Source organism: Miniopterus schreibersii (assembly GCF_964146895.1).
Source record: "Miniopterus schreibersii genome assembly, chromosome: 4".
NCBI classification, from domain to species: Eukaryota; Metazoa; Chordata; class Mammalia; order Chiroptera; family Miniopteridae; genus Miniopterus; species Miniopterus schreibersii.
The window spans coordinates 32245822-32257911 of NC_138105.1; the positions used below are offsets into that span (position 1 = coordinate 32245822).

General features: G+C 40.4%; 1 protein-coding gene across 4 annotated transcripts in view; it reads left to right on the forward strand.

The window, feature by feature from the left end:
- Positions 1-12090, forward strand: part of INTU (inturned planar cell polarity protein) — a 66754-nt gene that overhangs the window by 6518 nt on the left and 48146 nt on the right. For 2 of the 4 annotated variants that reach the window (XM_081136276.1, XM_081136277.1), the window contains exon 1: positions 987-1210. The exons of 1 other annotated variant lie outside the window; for it this stretch is intronic. In XM_081136276.1, coding sequence (XP_080992402.1) covers positions 1065-1210 — 146 coding nt within the window. In that variant the 5' untranslated portion in view covers positions 987-1064. Of the gene's footprint in view, positions 1-968; positions 1211-12090 lie in introns of those variants that run through there. One more of the 4 variants, XM_081136274.1, reaches the window with a different exon arrangement.

Genomic DNA, 12090 nt, shown 5'->3' on the forward strand with positions numbered 1-12090 from the left:
TTGCATTAGTATTAACATCACAACATTCATTATATATGTGTATTTAACTTTTCCCTTATTGTTGAACATTTAGATTGCTCTCAGCTTTTCACTTTTATAAATTTAATTCACATCCCTTATTTTCTTAGAATAGACCTCTAATAGTTTAATAACTGGGTCTTGAGGAGGATATTCAGTCTAATGGTTAATAACTTTAAGTTCAATTCTTGGTTGGCTTTGTTTTGTATAAAGTATTTACTTCATAGAATGTGAATATTCTGCATAGTATATGAATAGAGCAAGTAATTAGAGCAGTGGCTAACTCAATTAATGCTAGCTATTTTGTACTTACAAAAAAGTACTTGGTGTAGGTTTTCGCAAATGACAGGTAAAACTTTTCACTTCCAACCTGAGTAATGAGAACATGTCATCAAATTATAAAATTTTGGGTTAGAAAATGATCACGCAGCTGATTCCACTATTTTTTGCCACCTATGTGAAGCACCTGTCCACAATATATGCTTGGGAGAACTGTAAAAATGTTTGCAAATGTGAATCAATAAAACCAAAGAAACAAGGGCGCGTGTTTACATTAACACCCCGAGGGTATTGCTTAACAGCGTCCATTCCCTGATCAGACGCAGACGCCCTGAGGAAGGCAGAGGGGGGTTTCCTTTAGCTCAAGGGAAATGCAGGCTGCGTGCCATCAAGGCTTCGGACAGCTAGCTGTTCAACGTAGAAACAACGGACAAACTGGAAGAACAGGGGGAAGAGAACCCAGGGGCTCTCCACCTGTTTAATAAGTTCAGCAGCCCCAAAGGAGTGCGCTCAGAGAGCGTGCGCGGTGAAGTTTTAGCTATTTCCACTCCTCCGACACGCCCTCCCAGAAATTCCAGCCCCCTGGCTCCTATCAGTCTTCCTAGCTTCCCCGTCTCCCTGGCAACCCGAGCTACCCACCAATGGCAGCCAAGGATTGGTGGTCACGTGGCCTCTGCCGCGTCTGGAGCGGAAGAAACATGGCGGCTCGGGCGAGCGCTGGCAGCGGGATTTGAATTAACTTACTCTTAGCGGCTGCATCCCAGCTCATGGCGTCTTCGGTTGTGTGCGGTTCGGGTCAGAGCCCGGAGGGGCTCCTTGGAGACCCTTCTTCGCAAGAAGAAGAAGAGGATTGTGATCCTGAAGATCGGGCCAGCGGCTCGGGTTCCTATTCGTCTGAGAGTAGCGATTACGAGTAAGGTTCTCAGCGGGACAATGAAACCCGTCTCTTCAGTCCCGAGTGTGCACGAGGGTGTGCACGTGGGCCGGGGGGCTGCGGTGTTGGCAGGTTGGGATTGAGTCACCTATAGCAGCGGTTTTCAACCTTTTTCATCTCGAGCTAATTACTAAAATTCTGCAGCACACCAAAAAATATATTTTTTGCTAATCTGACAAAAAAAGTAGGTATAATTTTGATTCATTCACACCGGATGGCTATTGTTGTGTTGGCTGTTGTCATTTTTTATTTGACCATCTAAGGGAAAAGCGTCAGTGCCCCTGACTAAAATAGTCAGGTATTGCATGTTTTAAAAATTCTTGAGGCACACCAGTTGAAAATCGCTGCTGTAACGGACTGCCATGTATGGTCAGTTTTAGGATGACATTTTATATGTATTTAGGAATAACAGTTACTAGTATTTAATGTGTATTTAGGAGTGACAGTTACTTGACAATTATTTGGATCTATAAGTATGTAAAACATTTTCATCATTGTCTTTAGAAGCATGGAGGAAAACCATCACTAATGGCTTCTTGATATACTCTAGAGGTTTAATGAGGACAGATTACATTCTCGAAGACTTGAACAAATTTAAGAATATCACATATTTTGCATAATCTTCTGGTGTGGTCATTTTAAAAATGGGAAAATTTATGGTTATCAATCAAGGCTCCAATTGTGTGGAGCCCATTTGGTCTTGCTATGGAAGCCATAGTATGAGACTCAAACTCTTGGTTTGTCTACATCTTAAAAATCACACTTGTAGCTCAGAGAGAATCTGTAATTTGCTCATAGCCATACAAATGAGTTGTCAGTGTAGGAATAACCTTATTTCAAATGGGGTGCCCTGATTTTGGTAGAATGAGGATAAATAAGTTAACCCTGTTTCCTAGGAAACAAGCAATCTTGAGGGCCTTTTGTTACGAAAACTCATTACTTCAAAGCATTTTGTAATTCAGAATACTTGTATATATGTGTTGTATTTTAGTTTTTTTAAAAAGTGATTGTTAAGGTTTCTGTGTCAGTCATTCAGTGATCACTCCCATGTTCCAATGTCTTCTAATTTTAAAAGGACAGTAGATCCCTACTGTAAAATGTTTTGCTGGTCTATATTTTGAGTCCAACCAAGTTTAAGACTTTATGGCTGCCCCTTCTTGGTGTGTAGGAATGTGAGAGTTGATTTGCTGACCTGACCAGGTAGGCAGTTCTGCTCCTTCCTTGAGGCATTAGGTATTTACCTCCCTAAGCTACAGAGTCACCATTGTAAAAGGTGGCCTTCCCATCTTGGACAGGACAACTTTTTGATCAAAAGCATAGGGGTGTGCCCGGCCAGGCGCAGCACAGCGGTTAAGCATTGACCTATCATCCAGGAGATCCCCGTTAGATTCCTGGTCAGGGCACATGCCCCGGTTGGGGGCTTGATCCCCAGTGGGGGGCCTGCAGGAGGCAGCTGATCAATGATTCTCTTATCACTGATGTTTCTATCTCTCTCTCCCTCTCCTTTCCTCTCTCTGAAATCTATAGGCAAAAACAAACAAACAAAACACACACACATAGGGGTGTGAACCTAATCTTTCTCATCAAAGCTAAGAGATATGAATTGTCTATTGTCTTTCATTGCCAACATGAAGGATATTAAGGAAGTTTTGCTGCTTACTGATTCACATAGAGTATCCTGAACTTTCAGGATTCTAGTTAATTATTTACCTATTCTTTCTTGAAATTATCATTGTTTCATACATGTTTTGTAACTGAAAACCAGTTTGAGCTGCAAGGGACTGTCAATACAAAATTAATGTGTATTATTTTTGAGATAAAAGTACTTTAGGGTACATTCTGATGAAGTATTTTTAATAGATTTGTTTAATGACATTGTATAAGAGGAAAATTTTAGATTATTGCAGTATATCTTAACCTGGCACATTGGCAAGTCCCTGAGGAAGCTTCTGAGGTAATAACTGGTGGGTGGGTTGGGTTGAGGGAACCAGTGCCTAGTTTCAGTATTGAAATAACAGAAATCATACATTTACTTGCAGTGTCACGTTTCTTTGCTTTGGTTTACAATTATCCAACTCACTGAAGCAACATTTGTTCATTTTGGCCAAAGTTATCAATTTTATGACTTAGATCTTTGGTTTTTCTTTCTTCCTTTTTTTTAAGTTTATCTTTATTGGTGAAAATATTACAGATGTCCCCTTTGTACCTCCATTGATCCCCTCCATCCCGAATCCATCCCACCCCCAGGCCTTCCCCAGACCAGTGTCTGTGTCCATGGGTTATGCTTATAAACTTATAAGTTCTTTGATTAATCTCTACCTACTCTTACCTCCCCACCTTCCCTCTGAGATCCCTCAGTCTGTTCCATGCTTCTATGTCTCTGGATCCATTTTGTTCATCAGTTTATTTTGTTTATTATATTCCATGTATAAGTGCAATCATATGGTACTTGTCTTTCTCTGACTGGCTTATTTCAGGTAGCATAATACTTTCTAGTTCTTTCCATGCTGTCCCAAAGATAGAAGATCCTTCTTCTTTACAGCTGCATAGTATTCCACGGTGTGAATATCCCTCAGCTTTGTTATCCACTCAATCTACTGATGGGCACTTGGGCTGTTTCTAGATCTTAGCTATTGTAAATTGCACTGCTATGAACATAGGGGTGCGTAAGTTCTTTGTGATTGGTGTTTGGGGTTCCTTAGCATATATTCCTAGAAGTGGGATCACTGGGTCAAATGGCAGGTCAATTTTTAATCTTCTGAGGAAACTCCATACTGCTTTCCATAGTGGCTGCCCCAGGCTGCATTCCCACCAGCAGTATACTAGGGTCCCCTTTCTCCACACCCTCGCCAGCACTTGTAGTTCATTGACTTGTTGATGGTAACCATTCTGACAGGTGTGATACCTCATTGTGGTTTCATTTTGCATCTCTCTGATAATTAGCGATGTTGAGCATTTTTTCATGTCCCTTAGCCACCTGTATGTCCTCTTTGTAGAAGTGTCTATTTCAGTCCTTTGCCCACTTTTTTTTTTTTTTTTTTTTTAATCTTTATTGACTTCAGAGAGAGGAAGGGAGAGGGAGGGAGAGAGAGAAACATCCGGGAATCAAACCATGATCTCCTGGATCATGGGTTGATGCTCAATCACTGAGCCACGCCTGGCTGGGCTGCCCATTTTTTAATTGGATTGTTTGTTTTCCTTTTGTTAAGTTGTATGAGTTCCTTATATATTTTGGATATTAACCCTTTATCCCATGTGTCGTTGGCAAATATGTTCTCCCATACATTGGGCTCCTTTTTCATTTTGTTGATGGTTTCTTTTGCTGTGGAGAAGCTTCTTATTTTGATGCAGACCCATTTGTTTATTTTCTTGTTAGTTTCTCTTGCCCTAGGAGATGTATCAGCAAACATATTGCTACGAGAGATGTCTGAGATTTTGCTGCCTATGTTTTCCTCTAGGATTTTTATGGTTTCATGTCTTACATTTAAGTCTTTTATCCATTTTGCATTTACTTTTGTGTACGGTGAAAGTTGGTGTTCACTTTTTTGCATGTATCTGTCCAACTTTCCCAACACCATTTATTGAAAAGGCTGTCTTTACTCCATTGTATGTTCTTGTCTCCTTTGTCAAATATTAATTGACCATAATGGCATGGGTCAATTTCTGGGTTCTCTGTTCTGTTCCACTGATCTGTCTGTCTGTTTTTTTGTGCCTGTACCAGGCTGTTTTGATTACAGTGGCTTTGTAGTATAACTTGATATCTGGTATTGTGATCCCTCCAAATTTGTTCTTCTTTCTCAGGATTGTCGTGGCTATTCAGGGTGTTTTTTGGTACCATATAAATTTTTGAAGTGTTTGTTCTAGATCTGTGAAATATGCTATTAGTATTTTAATAGGGATTGCATTGAATTTATAGGTTGCCTTCGGTAGTATGGACATTTTAATGATGTTAATTCTTCCAATCCATGAACATGGTATATTATTCCACCTGTTTAAATCTTCCTCTATTTCTTTTTTCAGTGTCCTGTAGTTTTTGGAGTAAAGGTCTTTTGCATTTTTGGTTAAGTTTATTCCTAGGTATCTTATTTTTTTAGTTGCAATGGTAAATGGGATTGTTTTCTTAGTTTCTCTTTTTGAGATTTTATTATTGATGTATAAAAATGCCATCGATTTCCGGGTATTAATTTTGTATCCTGCTACCTTGCTGAATTCATTTATTAAATCTAGTATAGTTTTTTGGTGAAATCTTTAGGATTTTCTGTGTACAATATCATGTCATCTATAAATAATGACAGTTTTGTTTCCTCCTTTCCAATTTGGATGCCTTTTATGTTTTCTTGTTGTCTGATTGCTGTGGCTAGGACTTCCAATACTATGTGGAATAAGAGTGGTGAAAGTGGACACCCCTGTCTTGTTCCTGTTCTTAGGGGAAATGGTTTTAGTTTTTCCCATTGAATATGATGTTGGCTGTAGGTTTGTCATATATGGCCTTTATTATGTTAAGGTATGATCCCTCTATTCCCACTTTGCTGAGAGTTTTTATCAAAAATGGGTGTTGGATTTTATCAAATGCTTTTTCTGCATCTATTGATATGATCATTTGATTTTTGTCTTTCAGTTTGTTTGTGTGATATATCATGCTTATTGATTTGTGAATATTGTACCAGCCTTGCATTCCTGGAATAAATCCCACTTGGTCATGGTGTATGATCTTTTTAATACACTGCTGGATCTGATTTGCTAATATTTTGTTGAGGATTTTAGCATCTATGTTCATCAGGGATATTGGCCCGTAATTGTCTTTCTTTGTAGGGTCTTTATCTGGTTTTGGAATTAGGCTAATGCTGGCCTAGTAAAAAGAGTTTGGAAGTCTTCCTTCCTCTTGGATTTTTTGAAATAGTTTGAGGATAGGTGTTAATTCTTCTTTGACTGTTTGGTAAAATACCCCTGTGAAGCCATCTAGGCCAGGGCTTTTGTGTGCTGGGAGCCCTTTTATTACTGCTTCAACTTCATCAGCAGTTATTGGCCTAGTCAGACTTCCTGACTCTTCCTGATTGAGTTTTGGAAGGTTGTATTTTTCTAAGAACTTATCTATTTCAAACAGGTTGTCCAGCTTGGTGGCATATAGTTGTTCATAGTATTTTCTTACAATCCTTTGTATTTCTGTTGGGTCAGTTGTTATTTCACCTCTTTCCTTTCTGATTTTGTTTATTTGGGTCCTCTCTCTGTTTCTTGATGAGTCTGGCTAAAGAAATATTCATCAATATTGTTTATCTTTTCAAAGAACCAGCTCTTGGTTTCATTCATCTTTTGTATTGTTTTTTTAGTCTCGATGTCATTTATTTCTGCTCTGATCTTTATTATTTCTTTCCTTCTACTTTGGGCTTTTCTTGTTATTCCCTAAGTCTTTAAGTTGTAGGCTCAGAGAATCTATTAGAAGTTTTTCTTGTTTTTTGAGGTAGGCTTATAGTGCTGTGAACTTCCCTCTCAGGACTGCTTTCATTGTGTCCCATAGATTTGGAGTTGTTGTGTGTTCATTTTCATTTGTTTCCTGGAAGTTTTTGATTTCTTTCTTGATATCTTTGGTAACCCATTCATTGTTTAAAAACATGCTTTTAAGCCTCCATGTGTTTGAATGTTTTTTAGTGCTTTTATTGTAGTTAATTTCTAATTTCATGCCTCTGTGGTCCCAGAAGATGCTTGGTAGGATTTCAGTCTTCTTGAACCTGTAGAGACTTGTTCTGTGTCCTAACATATGGTGTATCTTTGAGAATGTCCCGTGTGCACTTGAGAAGAATGTATATTCTGCAGCTTTGGGGTAGAATGTTCTGTAAATGTCAGTTAAATTGATCTGATCTAGTGTGTCATTTAGGGTCACTGTTTCCTTATTGATTTTTTTGTCTGGAAGACCTATCCAGTGAAGTCAGTGGGGTGTTAAAGCCCCCTAGTATGACTGTATTGCTGTCGATCTCTCCCTTAAAGTCCTCTAGAAGTTTTTTGATAAATGTAGGTGCTCCTATATTGGGTGCATATATGTTTATCAGGGTTATATCCTCTTGTTGGATTGATCCCTTTAGTATTATATAATGACCTTTCTTGTCTCTTGTTATGGTCTTCATTTTGAAGTCTGTTTTGTCCAATATGAGTATTGCTACCCCACCTTTTTTTTTTTATTTCCATTTGCATGGAAAATTTTTTTCCATCCCTTCACTCTCATCCTGTGGGAGTCTCTTGTTCTGAGGTGGGTCTCTTGTAGACAGCATATATTTGGGTCATACGTTCTTATCCATTCAGCCACCCTGTATCTTTTTTTGGGGCATTTAATCCATTTACATTTAAGGTTATTATTGAAAGATACTTATCTACTGCCATTTTCTTTATGCCTATGTTTCTCATTTTCTTTTTTTGTACTTCTAATTATAGCAGTCCCTTTAACATTTCCTGTAATGCTGATTTTGTAGTGATAAACTTCTTTAGCCTTTTTTTTTTTTTTTGTCTGGGAAGCTCTTTATTTCACTGTCTATCTTGATTGATAATCTTGCTGGATTGTTTAGTCTTGGTTTCAGATCCTTGTTTTGCATTACCTTGAATACTTCATGGCATTCCCTTCTGGCCTGTAGAGTTTCTGATGTGAAGTCAGATGATATCCTTATGGGGGCTCCTTTGTAGGTAACAGATTGCTTTTCTCTAGCTTCCTTTAAGATTCTCTCTTTGTCTTGAATTGGCATTTTAATTAAGATGTGTCTGGGGTGGGCCTCTTTGGATTCTTCTTGCTTGGGACTCTATGCCTCCTGAACTTGCGTGACTTTTTCCTTGACCTGGTTAGGGAAGTTTTCTTCCATTAGTTCATCAAACAGGTTCTCTAACCCCTGCTTACTTTCGGCCTCCTCTGGAACTCGTATAATATGAATATTGTTACGTTGTTACGTTTCATGCTGTCCCACAGCTCCCTTAGACTGTTCAGATTTTTAATTGTTTTTTGTTTTTGGTTCTCTGATTGAGTGATTTTTTTCTACTTTGTCTTCTAATTCACTGATCCGATCCTTAGCTTCCTCAAATCTGCTGTTTATTCTTTCCAATGTATTCTTTATTTCTGCTATGTCATTCTTCTTATCTGACTGGTCATTTTTCATAGTTTGTATATCTTTTTTCATGCTGTTGAGCATCCTTACAATCAGTATTCTGAACTCTATATCTGAGAGATTGCTTATCTCCATTTCATTTAGCTCTTTTTCTGGAGACTTCTCTTGTTCTTTCATTTGGGGCTTGTTTTTTGGTCTCCCCATTTTGGCTACTTTTTTGGGTTTGTTTCTAAGTATTAGGTATATCTGCTAGGACTCTCAGTCTTTTTGGAGGTTCTCTGGTACAGGCCAGTGTCAGACGCAGTTTGTGACTGGCCCTAAGTAAGCTGTTTGAAGTGATCAACAACCCTAGGCTTGACTTCTCCTCTGCTGGGGCTGGGTGCATTTGGACAGGACCAAGATGCACACCAAAGTCTGCTTTTCTACGGCCGGGGTCCTGAAGCAGATCAAGCAAAGACTCAAAGCACCCTGAGGTCTGCCTCTACCTGCAGACTGATTAATCTGATTCTCTTAATGAGCCTCAGGCTGTACAATCTCCACAGGGTGGGGCTGCTGGTTGTTATCAGTTTCTTAACAAGCCTCAGGCTATAGAAACTCCTCTGGGCAGGGCGAGAGGCTTTCCAGCAGAGTGGGGCGATTACTTCGCCCCTCAGGCAAAAGCCGAAAATTGGCCACCCTAGAAAGATGTACCTCCACAGTCTGGGGAAATTACAAGGAATCCACATGGGCATCCCCTGATCTCACTCTCCAGAGCCCACAACCCCAGACTCTCCCCACACAGCTCCAGTCTACTCCATTCCACTCCCCCTCCGCAGGAGTCCAAAGTGAGTGGCTGCACAGGAAACTTTGTGCGTTGGCCCTTTAAGAGGGTGCCTACAGTTCCAGCTGCCTGTCCCTGGCAGACAGAACTACCCAGTTGCTTTTCACAGCCAGATGTTATATGGCACCTTTCTCAGTTCTGGTGCTCTTGGCTGGGAAGCCCAGCCTGGGGTTTTGGCCCCAGAGTCCTCAGTGGGAACCCCCACAGCTGAGATATCCCTCCAGACCTTCAGCTGCTGCCTGTGGGGGCCCAGCCAGCCCTCTCCTGTCTGCACTTCCTACCAGCCTCTATGTGGTCTCCTCTTTTCCTCCTTGGTTATGAGGGTGCTCCCCAGCTAGTCTTCAGTTGGTTTTCAGGATGTTTTTTTTACATTTTAGTTGTAAATCCAGATTGGTCCCAGGAGAGTATCACTGTAGCTTCCACTCAGTCCACCGCCATCTTGGATCTCCAGATCTTTGATTTTTCAAAGTGATTTTTTGTTTTCATTAGGTTTAAAATCTTGACTGACTGAGAAAAAGGGATATTTTTTATTTTTTTAAATATATCTTTATTTCAGAGAGCGGAAAGGAGAGGGAGATGGAAACATCAGTGATGAGAGAGTCATTGATTGGCTGCCTCCTGCACGCCCCTGACTGGGGATTGAGTCCAAAACCTGGGCATGTGCCCTGACCGGGAGGGAAGCTAACCCTGATCGCCTAGATCCTAGGTCGACGCTCAACTGCTGAGCCATGCCCAGCCGGGCAAGGGATATTTTTTAAAAGAATTTAGTTATAAAAAGCTAAGGAACTCCCACAAAAATAAGAAGAATTACTGGAACCCTGGACATTGTAGCTCAGTTGGTTGGAGCGTTATCCTGTATACTAGAAGGTTGCGGGTTTGATTTCCTGTGAGGGCACATTCCTAGGTTAAGGGTTCAATCGCTGGTTGGGGCTCGTACAGAAGACAACCAGTTGATGTTCTTTCTCACAACAAATCATATGTAACTAGGTTTATCATGAAAAACTGTAATTTTCTGCTACCATCTCTCTCTGCTTCCAGCTCAACATGTTTGAAGAGAATTCATTACCTTCCTTGTTTCTCCTCTGGTGTTGCCGATCTCATTTACTGACATCTCTCTCTCCTTACTCTTGTCTTCAGACCTAATAAGTCTCCAGTTCTGGTGACTGCCTTTTCTGATATCCACCCCTGCCTTCTCACAGGCACTGTGAGATGTGGGGGGAATGCTGATAATGGAGGAGGCTGTGCATGGGCAGGAGGGCAGGGAGTATATGGCAAATCTCTGATGTCCACTCAGTTTTGCTGTGAACCTAAATCTGTTCTTAAAAAAATAGTCTACTAAATCATCAAAAGCTTGATGGCCTCCCAGATAAATTCCAGATTCCTTAGAATGATTTTTAAAGCTCTTTTATATCTGTCTCTAGCCTTTTTGATCTCATTTTTGATGTTCTTCCTCTTGTAAGCCACCTGTATTTTTACTTGTTTTAGCTCTGGCTGCTATTTTTAAAATAGCATAGCGTGAGTGGCTTATAAACAACAGAAATTTATTGCTCACAGTTCTGGAGGCTTGAAGTCCAAGATCAAGGTATCAGCGTGGTTGGATTCTGGTAAGGGCCCACTTGCAGGCTGCAGACTGCTGACTTCTCTGTGTTTCCTCACCTGGCAGAGAACAAAGAGGAAAAGCAAGTTCTCTTATTACTCTTCTAAGGGCACTAATCCCATTTGTGAGGGCTCCACCCTCATGACTTCTTCTAATCCTAATTACTTCCTAAAGGCCTCACCCCCTAATACCATCACATTGTGTGGTAGGGTTTTGACATACAAGGTTTTAGGGAACACAAACATTCAGTGCCTATCTGAAATATCCACCCATTCTCACACCTACCATGTTCTTTCACATTGTACTTTTTCATGCTTTGTTCCCTCTATTTGAAACATCCTTTCTTCTCTCTACTTGCCAAAATCATTCAAAGTCCCACTAGACATAATTTCTGTAAACTCTGCCCTCCTATAGGAGTTTTTTGTTTTTTTAAAATATGTTTTTATTGATTTCAGAGAGAGGAAGGGAGAGGGAAAGAGAGATAGAAACATCAATCATGAGAGAGAGTCATTGATCAGCTGCCTCCTGCACGCCCCCTACTGGAGATCAAGCCCAAAACCTGGGCATGTGCCCTGACTGGGAATGGAACCGTGATCTCCTGGTTTTTGGGTCGACGCTCAACCACTGAGCCACACCAGTAGAGCCTATAGAAGTTTTTATTCCTCACTTTTTGCACCTGCATTTCAGCCAGGTGATGAGCTCTCTGTCCCTCTGACATCTTTAAAGTTCAATAAAGCCCTATCACAGAATGTTTTGCTGGTCTGTGATTTCGATTCTGCCAGGGTTGGGTGATATGCATAACCTATTGTAGACATACCCCATTTAGCTGAAGTGTTGGGAGTGGGGAGTAGGGTCCTGGTAATGGCATCGTCATGAGCATAGTTCCAATGAAGATGTACTCCTGATGTAAAAATGTATTTCATGCAGTGAGGATACAGTGACTAGTTCACTAGCTGCTCCCTTCCTCTTCTCCAACAAGCTGTACATTTGTTCCAGTGGTGAATAAACTAAAAAGAGCATCCGCCCATCCTAGGTCCCTACCCCCTCAAGCTGCTAAAACATTTAGCATAGATTTTAACCACTAAAATCATGGTTTTCTTTTAGAAAACAATCACGGATGAAAATTAGGTATTGCTGGTAGGCAGAACACAGAAAAGCATTAGGCAGACTGGTATTCACTGACCGAGCACCAGATAGAACCCACATTAACTTGTCCTGGTGGTGGTGGTGTTTTTGGTGGTTGTTTTTGTTTGTTTGTTGTAATGTAGGGCACAAAATAATAATGAACTATATGTTTAGTGATATAGCCCACTGTGGAGTGTGGTCTTCTCTATTCTTCCAAATAACCCAAGTTGGTATA